Source organism: Ornithorhynchus anatinus, chromosome 7 (genome assembly GCF_004115215.2).
Source record: "Ornithorhynchus anatinus isolate Pmale09 chromosome 7, mOrnAna1.pri.v4, whole genome shotgun sequence".
NCBI classification, from domain to species: domain Eukaryota; kingdom Metazoa; phylum Chordata; class Mammalia; order Monotremata; family Ornithorhynchidae; genus Ornithorhynchus; species Ornithorhynchus anatinus.
Window position 1 is genome coordinate 22,025,268 of NC_041734.1, and position 16,318 is coordinate 22,041,585.

Sequence of the window (16,318 nt, forward strand, 5' to 3'; positions counted from 1 at the left end):
TTTCCAAGCGCAGACAGTAAGCGCTCAATAAATAAGATTGAATTGAATGAATCCCCTTTCAACTCTTAGAAACACTTGCTCCTTCCCTCCTCCCTTCCTCTCTAACAAGGGGTTCAGGGCTTTCTCTCTCTAACCTATCTGCTCTCTTCGCTTGCTTCTTACCAGCCTGTGGCCTTTCTTTCTCCCAAGCTCACCTTCTTACACTGCCTCGCTCTCGACTCTCCCGCTGCGGACCCGGCCTTCCCCCTGCCATGGACTCCTTCCCGCTTTAAATCGCTCGGCTCCCAGTTCTCCCCAACTGGAAAGCCCTTCTGAAATCCCACCTTCTCCAAGAAGCAATTCCACCTTTCTGGATCGTGTCATCCCAAGATACCCTTGGCTCTTACACGCCTTGCTTGTTTATGTGCGTGATAATAATAATTGTGATATTTGTAAAGCACTATCAATCAACCAATCAGTGGTTTAGTAACAGTGCTCTGCACATAGTAAGTGCTCGATAAATACGATCGATTGATTGACTGAGCGCTTACTGTGTGCAGAGCACAGTGCCAAGCGCTTGGGAGAGCACGATACAACAGAGTTGGCAAACCCTATGTACTACTATGTAGCAAGCACTGTGCTAACTGCTGGGATAGACACAGGACAGCCCAATTAGATACCATCCCTGAACCATCTTCCCATATACTTGAGCTTTGATCAGCTGTATCTTTGTCTTCCTTTGGCTCCCACTATTTACGAATAGCTCGCGTCCGCCTGCCCCACCGCCTCCGTGAAACGTCAGCTCTTCGAGGGCAGGGATCAGGTCTTTAACACTGTGTCGGCTCCTATGTGCTGGTAATAGCAGTAACAGTATCGATTACTGTGCGCAGAGCACTGTCACTAAGCTCCGGGAGCAAGGACGCAGGTGGGAATTAGAAGCGGTGTTCAGAACGGCCTGGGCCCCGACGCAGCAAATGGGACTTCGGGTTGCCAACGGCTGGGGGCTCTTACCAACGCCGGCATTGTTGAACGTGCCAGGCAGCACCAGCATGATGTGGTTGGGCCAGTACTTGCGATAAAGCGGCATTTCGTACTCTTTGACCACGAGCAGGTGAAGGTGGCTGATGCCCTCCATGGCGTGGAACAGGTTTAAAAGGCCGTGCTCGTGCCGCCCGCTCGAGGGAGTGAAAATGGGGCTCTTGACTGAATTCAGATTCTGTGGAAAGACAAAAGAGCTCAGAGCAGAGTGGTTTCTGGTCAGATGGTTGGGAAGGCCAAGCCTGCTCCCTGCTGGGACAGGAATGGGGTGGGGGAAGGGTAGAGGGGAGGAGAGCCCCCCACCTTGTCCGACACCAGTGGCAGCCGCATGCTCTCCAGGTGCTTGCCCTGCTTGCTGAACACAAAGTGGCTCTCCTTGGATTTGGGGATGATGAAATGCAGCTGAACCTCTTCCCCCAGCATGGAGGACGAGAAGGTGAATGCGTGAAGAGTGGAATCTGACGCCTGCTGGGAGACAGAAGGAGGGACATCAGCTTCGGCTTGCCAGAGCAGCAGGGACCATATTCCCAGGGACCCTGGCCACGGTCCCGGCCCCGGCCCCTCGGCCAACTGACCTGTTCCCCTCGGGCCCCCGGGCCCTCAGCCACCAGACCTGCTCCCCTGGTCCCTCCCGCCTTTCGGTCACCTGACCTGCTCCCCCAGGCTCCCCATCCCCGGCTCCCCAATCACTTTACCCACATCTCCAGGTCCCCGGGCTCCAGCCCCTCAGCCACCTGACCTGCTCCCCCACCTGCTCCCTCTTCCCTTCCCTCTGCACCTCTTCATCTTCATCTTCCATCCCCCACTTCACAGCCGAGGCTCTGCCCGCTCCCCAGAAACCACCGCTACCCACAATACGGCCGCAGGCCAACCTCAGGAGGCAGTGGAAGGCAGTCACCTATTCCATCAGGAACTAGGGTTAGTTAGCTGGACCAGCACATCACCCTACCCAAGAAAGAGCAGTAGGGGCATACACCAGTATGGCTTTGCTCTGTTTCTTCCCAGGTACTCACAGGAAGGAAACCCAAAAGTCACCCATGAGGTTGCCCTGTATTGGCTCTCGAGGGTCTTAATCATCATGCTTACTATGTGCCAGGCACTATACTAGGCGCTAGGGTGGATACAAGCAAATGAGGTTGGACACGATCCCTGTCCCACATGGGGCTCTCAGCCTTAATCCCCATTTTACAGAGGAGGTAACTGAGGGCCCGAGAAATTAGGTGACTTGCCCAAATTCACACACCAGACAAGTGGCAGAGCTGGAATTAGAAACCATGACTCCCACGCCCGAGCTCTAACCATTAGGCCTCTCTCCTTTTACTACCTCGCGTCCTTCTTGCTACCTAGGGGCCCCTAAAGCTCAGCAGAGTCTAGGGAAGTGGGACCTTTTGGCTGGAACAAAAAACCACCAACTCATTTTAACTAGGTCAGGGCCCAAGAAGGGAAGGTGACCTTCCAAGGGAAGCCTGAGGCCGCTCTCCAGGGACCATTTATGACCCTTTCTCTGAGGCATAACCGCTCCTAGAACAGAGCGGGCAGAGGCGTGGAGAATTGTCATCTCAGTCTGCCGTCAGTGGGAGTCTGCTCCCCTTCTCCCCCCAACCCCTGTCCCGGTCCCCGGCCAGCAGCGGGGTGGCATACCTGGGCCCCGGGATTCACGTCCATGTACTGGTGACACTGCTCACAGTGGTGGAATGTATTGTATGCGGCAAATTTGGTCAGCATCATAGACACCGTCTCCCGCTTCTTGGGGTCGTCAACTCTGACTTCCTTGCTGGCTTCTGTGCGGAGGGAAACACACACACACACACACCCCACACGCACACCGCACAGACACGCACAGACCCACACAAACACCCCGCAGGAAGTTCTCACACAGCTATCTCAGGGGTGGGGAGACAGCCCCCTCAGCTGCTGACTCAGATGGGGTTCTTTGGAACCCTCCAGTCCCCAGAAAGGAAGATTGGGTGATCCCCACACTTGGGGTTTGCCTTTCCCAAGAAGCCCCCCCGGGGGGCTCTGGGGTCCTGGGGATACCCGCACTGACCTTGCTTGACCCCCGCCAGCTCCGCCGTGAACACCAGGCTCATCAGCCGGTACTTGGGGTCGTGCACGCTGACGTCGAACGGCATTTTCCCGAAGTTCTCGACGTCGGGCCAGTGATCGCGCTCCGACTGGCTGATCTCGCAGCTCTCGCTGGGATCTACAGCAACCGACGAAGCGCGCGGAGTCAGCCCGGACCGGGCTGCGGGTGCGGATCCCCACGTCCGGGTCTACCCGTTCCTAGGTTGAAGGGTGGCCCCAGAAGCCCGGGCGGCTTGGACTGCTGCTATTGGTTCCATCTTTGTGGACTGAAACAACCTCTCCCCCCGGAGCTGGCCAAACTAACTGACTGTGGGACTTGTTAAGCACTTACTAATAATAATAATAATAATAATAATAATAATAATGTTGGTATTTGTTAAGCGCTTACTATGTGCCGAGCACTGTTCTAAGCGCTGGGGTAGACATAGGGGAATCAGGTTGTCCCACGTGGGGCTCACAGTCTTAATCCCATTTTACAGATGAGGGAACTGAGGCACAGAGAAGTTAAGTGACTTGCCCACAGTCACACAGCCGACAAGTGGCAGAGCTGGGATTCGAACTCATGAGGCCTGACTCCAAAGCCCATGCTCTTTCCACTGAGCCACGCTGCTTCTCTACTATGCGCCAAGCACCGTTCTAAGAGCTGGGGTAGATACGAGGTCATCAGGTTGTCCCACATGCGGCTCACAGTCTCAATCCCCATTTTCCAGATGAGGTAATGGAGGCCCAGGGAAGTGAAATGACTCGCCCAAGGTCACACAGCAGACAAGTGGTGGAGCCGGATTAGAACCCACGACCTTCTGACTCCCAGCCCCGTGCCCTATCCACTTCGCCACTGAGAAGTGTTTACACAGGCGTGACTGCTGGGAGTTAGCCGGATTCAGGGCTCAATACAGTGCTCTGCACACACTAAGTGCTCCTTAAATACTATTGACTGACTACTGACTGAGAACCGACCCCCAGAAGTGCTGTTAGCCCATCACCGCTCTTCCAGTTTCTCCCAATGCCCACCTTGAAACATCTTAGGGAAGACCAAGATCGGGAATCCCTTACGGCTTTTAGCCACAGGTGGCTTGCAACATGGGTTGAACTGGGCCTGAAGTTTTCCTTTAATGAGGAGACAGGTGACTGACCAGCTTTGACATTTAGATCAATCAATCGTATGTATTGTAGATCACTCTACTAAGCGCTTGGGCGCATACAATATAAGAGATGGCAGACATGTTTACTTACATGTATACTTACATGGACATACAATATAAGAGATGGTAGACATGTTTCTTGCCCACGAGGAGCTTAAAGTGGGGAGACAGGTATTAATTAGTAAATTTCGATATGGACATAAATGGTGTGTGGCTAAGGGTGGGGTAAGCAATAACCAAGTGCAGAAAGAGTGGGAGAAGAGGAAACGAGGACTTAGTTGGGGAAGGCCTCTCGGAGAAGATGAGCCTTTAATAAGGCTTTGAAGATGGGGAGAGTGATGGTCTGTTAGATTTGAAAATGAGGAGAAGCAGCATGGCCCAATGGATCTCTATCACAGGCCTGGGAGGATCCGGGTTCCATCTGTGGCTCCGCCTTTTGTATTCTGTGTGACTTTGGGACAGCCACTTAACTTCTCTGTGCTTCTATTACCTCATCTGGGAAATGGGGATTAGGACTGTGGGCCCTAAGAGGGATAGCTTGTAGCTATTCCAGTGCTTACTACAGCGCCTGGCATGTAGTAACTACTTAACAAATGTCTGTTTTTTGTTTTGTTTTGTCTTGATGATGTCTTGTTTTTGTTTTGTTCTATTTTGCTTTGCTGTCTGTCTCCCCCGTTTAGACTGTGAGCCCTCTCCACCCCCTATGCTCCTCTCCCTTCCCCTCCCCTCAGCACTGGGCTCATTTGTATATATTATCTATTACCCTATTTATTTTGTTAATGAGGTGTACATCCCCTTGATTCTATTTATCTCGATGATGTTGTCTTGTTTTTGTTTTGTTCTGTTTTGTTTTTCTGTCTGTCTCCCCGGTTTAGACTGTGAGCCCGCCATTGGGCAGGGAGGTTGTCTCTATCTGTTGCCGAATTGTACATTCCAAGTGCTTAGTATAGTGCTCTGCACATAGTAAGGGTTCAATAAATACGATTGAATGAATGAATGAACAAATATCACAAAAAATACAAAGGGGGAGGGAGTTTCAGGCCAGAGGCAGGATGTGGGTGACAGGTCAGTGACGAGATAGACAAGATTGATGTACAGTAAGTAAGTTGGCATTAGAGGAGCGAAGTGTGCGGATTGGGTTGCATTAGGAAAAAAGAGAGGTAAAGCAGGAGGGGGCAAGTTGATCGAGCACTTTGAAGCCGATGGTAAGGGGTTTCTCTTTGATGTCTGCATCAAAGAGGTGGATGGGCAACCTCCGTTCTTGAGGAGTGGGGAAAAATGGACTGAGGGATTTTGTAGAAAAATGATCTGGACAGCAGAATGAAGTATGGACTGAAGCCAGGGAAACAGGAGCGAGGTCAGCGTGGAGGCTGATGTGGTAATCGAGGTAGGATAGGTAATAACCACAGGATTTGGTGACAGATTGAATCCGTGGGTTGAATGAGAGTTGAGTCAAGGAAAATGCCAAGGTTACGAGCTTGGGAGACGGGGAGACTGGTAGTGCTGTGTACAGTCATGCGGGAAGGTTGGGGTTGCGTGGGAAGCGGAGGGGTTCTGTTTCGGATATGTTTATTTTGAGGTGTTGGATGGAACAACCAAGTAGATATGTCCCGAAATACCAGACTGCAGAGAGGGAGAGAGGTCAGGGCTGGAGATGCAGATTTGGAAATCATCTGCATAGAGATAGTAGTTGAAACCATGGCAGCGAATGAATTCTGTAAGGAAGTGGGCGTAGTTGGAGAATAGAAGAGAGGATCAAATAACCTCATTAGAGAAGGGGACTCGGCAGCTCCCACCCAGAGAGAATTAATGATTATAGGAAGGGATTTTTTTGATTTTTTTCCTCAGTAAAAACAAAAGAGGAATTTGGGATTTCATGTGGTTTTGAAGGGGAGGTTCCAAGAGGCTTCTCCCGCCTTCCTTACCTGCTCACTGATCTAGGTGCTACAGAGGCTGGAAAAAGACACGACACTTTTCCGCACGACTGCTGACTTGGTGTCTTGAGTTTCGTTTCTCCCCCGGCTTTCCAAAGAAGTAGCGAACACCCCACCTTCCTTACTAAGCCCCGAGCCTCTCTCTTCCCCTAACCTAGTCCCAGCTCTGGGGTAGCCAGAATCACAGCCTGAGAAGAAGAGGGGGGAAAGTCTCTCTGCACATCTCAAAGGTCTCCAGTTGCTCATCCATCTCAGCATCAAACAAGAACTTTTCACTAAGGCACTCGATCAGTTCTTCCCCTCCCACCTAAACTTGCTCTTCCCTCACTATAACCCAGCCTTTGCAGACCACTCCTCTACCCCCAACCTACTTTTTGGGCCTGGCTCTTAGTAAGCGCTTAAAAAATACCACAGTTATTAAGTCCATACTCCTGCAGCATTTAAAACTCTGTTGTTTCCCGTATTTATTATAAGGGAATTGATTTATTTGCAATTTATTTCAATATCCTTCTCCCCCACTATATGGTAAGCTTCTTAAGGGCAGAGGTCACCTTTACCTTTTCGATTGTACTCTCCCAAACACTTAGTACCATGGTCTGCTGCACACAGTAAGTGTTCAATAAATACCACTGATAGATTGCTTTATTCTCAATGATCTTTATCAAATGGGTCAGCACACAGTTTGCTGCTATTGTGTATATATGTACATATTTACAATTCTATTTGATTAAAAATGTGTATATATCTATAATTCTATTTATTTATATCGATGCCTGTTTACTTGTTTTGATGTCTGTCTCCCCCTTCTAGATTGTGAGCCTGTTATGGGCAGGGATTGTCTCTCTTTGGTGCTGAATTGTACTTTTCAAGTGCTTAGTACAGTGATCTGCACACAGTAAGTGCTCAATAAATACGATTGAATGAATGAACGTGGTATTACTGTTGCACTTTTGCAAGTATTTTTATACTCGTTTGCTTCCTCCTACTTTTCATTTATTTTAATTTCTGTCTTCTCTGATAGATTTTAAGCTCTTCAAGGGTAGGGATCATGTCTACTGACCTACTGTACTCTCTCAAACAGTTAGTACAGTGCCCTCCACAGAGTAAGCACTCGATAGATAACGTTGGTATTTGTTAAGCGCTTACTATGTGCCGAGCACTGTTCTAAGCGCTGAGGTAGACACAAGGGAATCAGGTTGTCCCACGTGGGGCTCACAGTCTTAATCCCCATTTTACAGATGAGGTAACTGAGGCACCGAGAAGTTAAGTGACTTGCCCAAAGTCACACAGCTGACAAGTGGCCAAGCCGGGATTCAAACCCATGACCTCTGACTCCACAGCCCGTGCTCTTTCCACTGAGCCACGTCGACTGGTAATTATTTCTAGATCCAGAATGCACTGATTCCATTGCACTGAAATTCTAAAACCTAAAATGGGGTTTTAGGTTTTAGGACCTAAATGGGGTATTAATTTAGGACCTAAAATGGGGTATTAAAACTAAGATTTTAAGTTCTCATTTAAATAATTTGTAGGTTTATCTAGAATTAGAACACAAGGTTAGTTGGTCTTCTGTTCTTATATGGTAAACGTTTATAAAAATTTGCAGTTTAGATAACCGATCCCTACTGTTTCCTCATAGCCAGATTCAGAACAGGAGAAATAGCTGAGGGAAGAACAATTCCCAACTCTTTTTGAGGTTTAATGAACAATTAACACCCCTCTGGGGACATGCCGTCAGCCCCACAAGGCCACGGTTTTACTCTCTCCAAATCAGTCAGCAGGGACTATTCATAATAAGACTGTAGACAAAACAGCTCTTGCTGGAATTTTGTTTTTTCCCTATATTGAATATTCAACTACCACTTAAGTGAGATTCATTTCCCGTCCCCGCCCTCCTATCCTTATCCTTGACTGTTTCCCCCACCTCTGTGTGCTCTGAACACAGTAAGCGCTTAATAAATACGACCGGATGAATGAATGAATCTCTAATTGATTTTAATGTCCGTCTCCATCTGTCTCCTCTTGTAGACCGTAAACTCCTTATGGGCAGGGATCCCGTCACACCAATTCTGTTGTACTGTGCTCCCCCAAGCACTCGGTGCAGTGCTCTCGACACAGTTAAGCACTCAGTAAATACCCTGATTTGACTCTCGCGTCTCCTACGTTGATGAGTCAATCGCCCCCACCCCCGCGCCCCACTCTGCGGCGGCAGGAGCGTTTAGCACATACTGGTGTTGATCTCCTCCTCGTCGTACACGTCCACCTCCAGCAGCCTGATGAGCATGCGGAACAGGATGCGCAGGAACTGCAGGTAGGACCCCGTCTTGCCCACCTAGAGAAGGAAGGAGGTGCGCTCCAGGCCCCGGAACCCGGTCCCCCAGCCCCGGGGGTCCCGGCTTTCCTCCTCCCGGGGGATCCGGAAGGGCCCGGCCAGGCCGGCGGCCGTACCTGCGGGGGGCCGGTCAGCAGCAGCCGGCGGGGGTGGAGGCCCCTGGGGCCACCCAGGTCGCTCGGGCTGTGGAAGTCAGCGTGGTGCTGGCGGGCCGCCGTCCACTGGCGATAGTAGTGGGACTGCTCTTGGCTGCTCATGTCCTGGTGCAGGCAGGGCCGCAGGGAGCTCACCCAGGTCACGTCCGCGTGGGGCAGGAGCGCGGAGGAGGCGGGCAGCTGCCCGCTCTTCTGAGCACCCAGGAGGCAGTAGGCGGCCTTGGACAGGACCACGATGCGCGGCAGGGCCGGGGGCAGGCCGGCACAGCCCGGCCCCGGCCGCCGGGCCCAGCGGAAGGCCCGGGACATGGACGATGAGGACGAGGGCTTGGAGGTGGTGCTGCTGGCTAGCTGCTGGCCCAGGGAGTCACACTCCTGCTTCAGGCTGTCCCCGGCGCCGGCGGGAGGGGCGGGGGCGGCAGCGGCCCCCGGGGAAGCCCGGCCCTCCGTCACAGAGCTGTGGCCCCGGTCCGCTGTGCTGGACGAACTCACCCCGTTCTCCGCGATGGAGCCTGGGGGGGGGATATGAGCCGGCCCCACATTAGGGGCTCGGAGGGGTCTTCGGCCCCCGATCCGGGGAGAGCACGCCTTGGGGAGCACAGCCCGTCAGCCTGGGCCCCGAGACGTCCCCCTCCGGATCAGCGAGAAGCTCTTGGGGGCAACCGACCCCCACGGCCCCCCGGACCCTTTCCGCCCCACCTCTCGCCTAGCCAGGATCCGCCTGTGGGGCCGCCCTCAGGATTGATCTCCAACGATTTATAAATTATTTATTTATATTAGTGTCCGTCTCCTCCTCTAGACCGTAAGCTTGTTGCGGACAGGGAATGCGTCCGTTTGCTGTTAGACTGTACTCTCCCAAGAGCTCAGTACGGTGCTCCGCACAACAGTGAGCGCTCGATAAATACCACTGAATGAACGAACGAGGATTCGACGGGCGGCTCGTGGCCTTCGCCTCGGGGTAGCCCTGAGGGACTCTGGGGGGGCGCAGGGGGAAGCTGAGGCGCGGACGTGCCGGCTTCCCACCACCGTCTCCCTCTCCCACTCCCCCCGCCTGCCATCTTGAGGCACCCAGGGGCCGGGCCTCCCCTGCCGTCATCCCCGCAGGAACCGGTGGATGGACGGGTCACCCACCCGAGGTCCCGGTGACGGCGCTACTGTTGCTCTGGGGCCTCTCCAGGTCAACCAGCAGTTCTTCCGCATCGTTCTCGCTGAGGCTGGCCCTCTCGTGGTCCTTTTCGCTCAGGTCCAGGGCGGCGATGGGACCCTGGATGACTTCCTTGGAGACGTAGCAGCAGGCCAGACCCACTTCCTGCTCCAGGGCCGTGCGAGTCAGGTAACTTGAGTCAATCAGTCGGAGGTCACAGAACTTCAGCGACCTGTGGAACGGGGATTCCTCTTGGCGTTTCCCGTCTTGGATGTGTGTGTGTGCGTGCGTGCACATGTGTGTGGACATGTGTGCAATTGTGAACGTGCGTGTATGTGCCGGCGGGAAGTGCACATGGAGGTATGGGGACATCGGAGTGGGTGCGGAGGAGGAGGGCGTGGGTGAGCGTGTGAATGCATGAGTGTAGGAGGGGTGGGTCTAAATGGGCCGGTGGAACTGAGGAAACGACTTGTAAACCTGCTATTCTCGCTCTCTCTCTCCCCCAAAGTGGGAAGAGTCCCCCGTTAGCCTGGTGTGGAACTCTCCTCTCTCCTGGGCCTTGGAAATCCTTGGGAAAAGGTAGCTGTCCCTCCCATGCTCCTGGGCAAAGCTGCCAACCCGCAGCCCCTGGAGTGGACTCTGCCTCAGCCACACGGAGCAATCCCTCCCGAGGGGGCCTCCTGGTCCAGGGTGGGAAAATGGGGAGCGGGGACGAGGAGGGGTAGGGCACTGGGGCCTGCCTTGAAATCTGCCCGCGGAACTCTGGGCTCCACGGAACTCCGTCCGGCTGCCCTGCACAGCCGCTGACCCCAGTGGGGAGCGGTATTCTCTAAGCAGCTGGGCTTGCAGGAGGCTCGAGAGGCCATTGCTTAGACAGCTGCCCCATTAGACGCCCCGGCGATAAGCCACGGGACGCCAGCCTTGCCCGTTCACCTGGACGCGGGGCTCTGCGGCTGGGGAACGGCAGGGATTCAGACCGTACCTGGGGAAGGTTTCGCCAAGGGGATCCTTGCCCGTCAGTATGACAATACAAGGTAGACCTTCCAGGTCCTGGTAGGTCCGAGGGAGCCATTCCTCCTGCTCATTTCCCCTCCAGGTCTGCAAGGAAGGACACGGTGGATCAAACGGAAAGTCAGCTTAACACTCCCCCTTCCCCGAGGATCTGGGCAGATCGGACTCCAGAAGCCTTCGGCTGTGGTGAGGACGGAGGGACCGGAAAGCGGAAGATTCAGGAAGCCGCTTGTGGCTTTCATCTAAACCATCTTCCTCGTTCCTGCAGTAAACAGTGGTCCTGAAACCAATCAATTAATCAATCATATTCACTGACCGCCTATTGTCGGATCGTAAGCTCTTTCTATTAGAACCTAAGTTCCTGGAGGACAGGAGAAATGTCTCTTCTCTGTTTTGAATTTTCCACGTGTAATCGCAATGCACAGTACCCGGTGAGTGTTCAATAAATCCTATTTCTATTGTGTGCAGAGCACTGTACTAAGCACCTGGGAGAGTACAATAGAGGTAGAAGACATGATCCCTCACAACAAGGAGCTTACACTTTAACTGGGGAGACAGATGGGAAGAGGAGTTTAAATAGTAAACAACGTAGTTGGACGTGAAGAAATGCTGAGATGACGGTTGGGAAGACGTGACCAGCGGAGAAGAAAAATCAACGGGGGAAAGCTTCCTGGAGAAGGTAGGATTTCAGAATGACTTTGAAGATGGGGAACTACTCATCTTCCTACCCAGACTCTATACTCCCCATGAGTTTCTCAACACTGTAGACAACACCACCACCTCCCCCATCTCACAGGTCCATAATCTTGGCATTATATGAGACTCATCTCTTTCATTCAACCTACGTATTCATTCTGTCACAAATGTTGTCAGTTTTACCTTCAAAACATCCCTAGAATCTGCTCACTTTTCCTCTTCATCCAAACTCCTACCTATCCAATTCAAGCACTTGTCACATCTCACCCTATCTCCTGTCTCTGCTCTCCCCAGTCCACACTTCACCTTGCTGCCCGGATCATTTTTCTAGAACTATGTTTGGTCTACATCTCCCCACTCCTCAAACACTTCCTAAGGTTGCCAATCCACTTCCGCCTCAAACAGAAACTCCTTACCGTCGGCTTCAAGACACTCAGTCAGCTCTCCCTTCCTATCTTACCTCTCTAATCTCCTGCTATAATCCAACCTAAACGCTTTGCTCCTCTAACACCAACCTCTCTCTCTGTACCTCGATCTCATCTATCCCATCATTTACCCCTTGCCCAAGTCCTCTCTAAGGCCTGGAACTCCCTCTCCTTTCCTATGTGATAGACCACCACTCCCCTCACCTTCAAAGCCCTTCTAAACTCACATTTCCTTCAAGAGGCCTTGCCTGACAGAGTCCTCATTTCTCCTACCCACTCTCTTCTCTGTGGCACCTATGCACTCGGATCTGTAGCCCTTAAGCACCTAGTATTCACCTCACCCTCTGCCCCAAGGCACTTATACACATCTAGTAATAAGAAGGAGAATTATGGTATTTATTAAGCACTTAATGGGTGCCAAGCACTCTGCTAAGCACTGAGGTTAATACAAGCAGCGTGGCTCAGTGGAAAGAGCACGGGCTTTGGAGTCAGGGCTCATGAGTTCGAATCCCAGCTCTGCCACCTGTCGGCTGTGTGACTGTGGCCAAGTCACTTCACTTCTCTGCGCCTCAGTTCCCTCATCTGTAAAATGGGGATTAAGACTGTGAGCCCCACGTGGGACAACCTGATTCCCCTATGTCTACCCCAGCGCTTAGAACAGTGCTCGGCACATAGTAAGCGCTTAACAAATACCAACAATATAATAATATAATACAAGATAATCAGTCAGATGCAGTCCACGTTTGACATGGGGCTTCCAGTTTAAGTAGGAAGGAAGACAGGTGCTGAAGGAAACTGAGGCCTAGAGAAGTTAAATGACTTACCCAAGGTCTTGTAGCAGACAAGTGGAAAAGTCAGGATTAGAACCCAAGTCTTCTGACTCCCAGGCCTATGCTCTTTAGGTCATGCTGCTTCTCCATATTATCATCATTACCATCAGCATCATCTTCAATGTTATTTATTTAGCTCTTGCTGAGTCAGAGCACTGTACTAAGAGGTTGGGAGAGTACAACACAATCGAATTGGTAGACATGTTCGCTGCCCACAAATACATTTCCCTAATCTCTACTATTTCCCCTTTCTGTAATTTATGTCAACGTCTTCCTTTCTCTCTAGACTCCTAAGCTCCTTAGGTCCTTGTGGACAGGGATGGTATCTACCAACTCTACTATATTGTACATCCCCAAATGATTAGTACAGCGTTTTGCTCCACGTAAGTGCTCAACAGATACCACTGATTGATTGATTGATTGATTGATTCGTACAAGTAACTACCGAAGGATTTTGAGGAGTGGAGAAATGTGTGCTTAGTGAGGTAGAGAAGCAATATGGCTTAGTGGAAAGAGCATGGACCTGGGAGTCAAAGGACCTGGGTTCTAATCCTGTCTCTGACCCTTGACTGGTGTGCGACATTGGGTGAGTCACTTAACTTCTCTGTGCCTCAGCTCGCTTGTCTGCAAAATGGAGACTAGGATTGTGAGCCCCATGTGAGACATGGACTGTGTCCAACCTGATTATCTTTTATCTATCCCAGGGTTTAGTACAGTGCCTAGCACGTAGTAAATGCTTCACAAGTATCATCTTTTAAAAAATAAAGACGATAGGAGCAGCGGAATGTAATACAGATAGAAGAGGGGAGAGGCTTGAGGCAGGGAGACTAGTGAGGAGGCTGATACGGTAGTGATCATTTAGAAGGGCAGGAAGGAACGAATCTGGACCAATCCCTGAGCCTCATGTGGGAAAGGGCCCGTGTCCAATCTGATTATCTTGTATCTGCCCCAGCTCTTAGAACAGTACTTGGTACATAGAAAGAGCGTAATAAATACCATAATTATTATCAATTATCAGGAAAAATGGACACAATTTAGCAACACACTAAATGTGAGGGCTGAAAGAGAGCATGAAGTAAAAGAAAATGCCAAAGTATGGGCTTGAGAGACAGAGATGATGTTGTCGCTGTGAGCTAGGACAGGGAAGCTAGGTGGAGAAGCGGAGGGAAGACGGGAAGTTCAGTTTCTGACTGACTGAGCCTCAGGTGCCAGTGGAGCACTCACATGGAGTAGTCCCGCAGGCAAGAGAAACCCGCTGACGGGGGTGGGTGAGGTTGGGGCAAGCAAGATAGATTTGGGAGTCAGCCATTTAGTGAGGGTAGCTGAAGCCCAAGGAAGTGAATAATAATGATGGTATTTGTTAAGCACCTACTATGTGCAAAGCACTGTTCTAAGCACTGGGGGGGATACAAGGTGATCAGGTTGTCCCACGTGGGGCTCACAGCCTTAATCCCCATTTACAGATGAGGTAAGTGAGGCACAGAGAAGTTAAGTGACTTGCCCAATGTCACACAGCTGACAAGCGGCGGGGCCGGGATTAGAACCCACCACCTCTGACTCCCAAGCCCGTGCTCTTTCCACTGAGTCACACTGCAGTGAGACGGGTAGGGGGAGTCAGAACAGAGCCTTGGGAGGGGACACCCAAAGTTAGGGAGTGAGAGGTGGAAGAGGAGTCAGGGAAAGAGAATGAGAAAGAGCAGCCACGAGGCTAGAAGAGAAGCAGGAGAGCCAGGATTTGCTAGCGTTACCAGGAGGAGGGAGAAGTCCACCAAGTCAATTACAGTAATAATGGTGGAATTTGTAAAGCACTTACTGTGTGCCAAGTGCTGGGGTGAACACAAGATAATCAGGTTGGACCCAGTCCCTGTCCACATGGGGCTCACAGTCAAAGTAGAAGGGAGTAGGATTTACTCCCCATTTGATGGAGGAGGAGACTGAGGCCCAGAAGAGTTAAGTGACTTGCCCAACGTCATGCAGCGATGAGGAGCTGGAATTAGAACCCAGCTCCTCTGACTCTAAGGCCTGTGATCTTGTCACTAGGTCACAATGCTGCCCAGCGTAAGGTAGCTGAGAGTTCAAGGAGAATTAATGTCAATTCCTGTAACTGCCTTTACCCCCATTACTCAATGTTTCCCAATCTCATCTGTCTTGCTGCCGACCCCTTTCCCATGTCTTCTCCCTAACTGGGAACTCCCTCCCCCTCCATAAACGCCAGACTCTCCACTTTTAAAGCATTTTTGAGGTCACATCTCCTCCAAGAGGTTTTCCCCAATTAGACCCCCTTTTCCCCGGCTCCCTGTCCCTTCTGCATTATCCATGCACTTGGATCTGTGGCCTTTGGGCATTTGATATTTGCCCCACCTATAACCCCACAGCACTTGCATACATATCTTTAAATTACATACTGTAAGTTATTTATTTATATTAATGTCTGTCTCCCCTCTAGACTGTAAGCTCCTCGTGGGTAGAGAACAGGTGCACTTAGCACTTAAAACAGTGCTTTGCACATAGTAAGCGCTTAACAAATGCCATCATTATTATTATCTCGGTCATATTGTACTCTCCCAAGCCCTTAGTCCAGGGCTCTGCACACAGTAAGTGCTCAATAAATACCATTGATTGATTGATTGACAGTGATTTGGCAAAGAGGGGGTCACTGGTGACCTTGGAGAGTATGGTCTCAGTGGAATGACGGGGTGAGAAACCAGATTGCCGGGGACAAGAGAGGAGTTGGAAGTCAGAGAATGGGAGGCAGTGAGGGAAAAAGAACTCCATCTTGAGTTTGGACAGGAACTGGAGGAGGGAGATGGGGTGAGAGCTGGAGAATGCCGGGAGGTCAAAACATGTTGTTTTTTAAAATAGGGGAGATGTGAGCCTGTTGCAAGGCAGAGAGGAAGGAACCGCTGCAGAGTGAGTGGTAGGAAAAGGCAGTCAGGGAGGGAAGAAGGGTGGAAATACAGCCCTAGGACGTCAAACAAGAGGGACAGTGGCATTTTAATAACTCCTAGTTGGAGGCATCGTGGGAATCAAATCAAAGAAGTTCCCATAAAATAATTTGCCCCAGGAGTGCAAAGATGGTTTCCGAAACTGTGACACATCAGGCCAGACTTGGTCGATCCGTAATCTATCATCACAATCCAAACCTGAGGAGAAGAGAGAGGTTGGGTGAAGCTACGCTCAGAGACGGCCTGGCAAGCTTCTTTGGCCACCGTGAGGTAAACCTTTCTCCTTCTGTCTTCACTGGAAGGATTTTACAACCTTGCCAGTCACAGGGAGGGGTTATTCACCCAAGATGTCAGGTGGAGTTTAGCCAATACAAAAGAGAGGAATTGGGAAAGAAAGCGAAGCCAAGAAAGATTTCAATCTCCCCTAGGGACAGCATGAAAGTCTCTTTTGCTCTCTATCTTTGAACTTGAATTATGGTCAAAACTTGAATTATGGTCAATCATACCTCTTGGAGCTGAAGACAGGGGTCCTCGTGGCATGTAACCTATGGAAAACAGCTAAGAGGATTTTAGGAGTATTTTGAGGTGGCGGCTTAAGTGAA

General features: G+C 51.0%; 1 protein-coding gene across 7 annotated transcripts in view; it reads right to left on the bottom strand.

Annotated features, from left to right (window-relative positions):
- The window catches only part of GREB1L (GREB1 like retinoic acid receptor coactivator), a 185,625-nt gene that overhangs the window by 12,097 nt on the left and 157,210 nt on the right, over positions 1-16,318 (bottom strand). For 5 of the 7 annotated variants that reach the window (XM_039912636.1, XM_039912638.1, XM_039912639.1 and 2 more), the window contains 8 exons: positions 10,792-10,907; positions 9,797-10,041; positions 8,627-9,177; positions 8,408-8,510; positions 3,065-3,220; positions 2,659-2,798; positions 1,321-1,485; positions 991-1,195 (listed from right to left, as the gene is read on the bottom strand). In XM_039912636.1, coding sequence (XP_039768570.1) covers positions 991-1,195; positions 1,321-1,485; positions 2,659-2,798; positions 3,065-3,220; positions 8,408-8,510; positions 8,627-9,177; positions 9,797-10,041; positions 10,792-10,907 — 1,681 coding nt within the window. The remainder of the gene's footprint in view (positions 1-990; positions 1,196-1,320; positions 1,486-2,658; positions 2,799-3,064; positions 3,221-8,407; positions 8,511-8,626; positions 9,178-9,796; positions 10,042-10,791; positions 10,908-16,318) is intronic. The other 2 variants (XM_029069618.2, XM_039912637.1) reach the window with 1 other exon arrangement.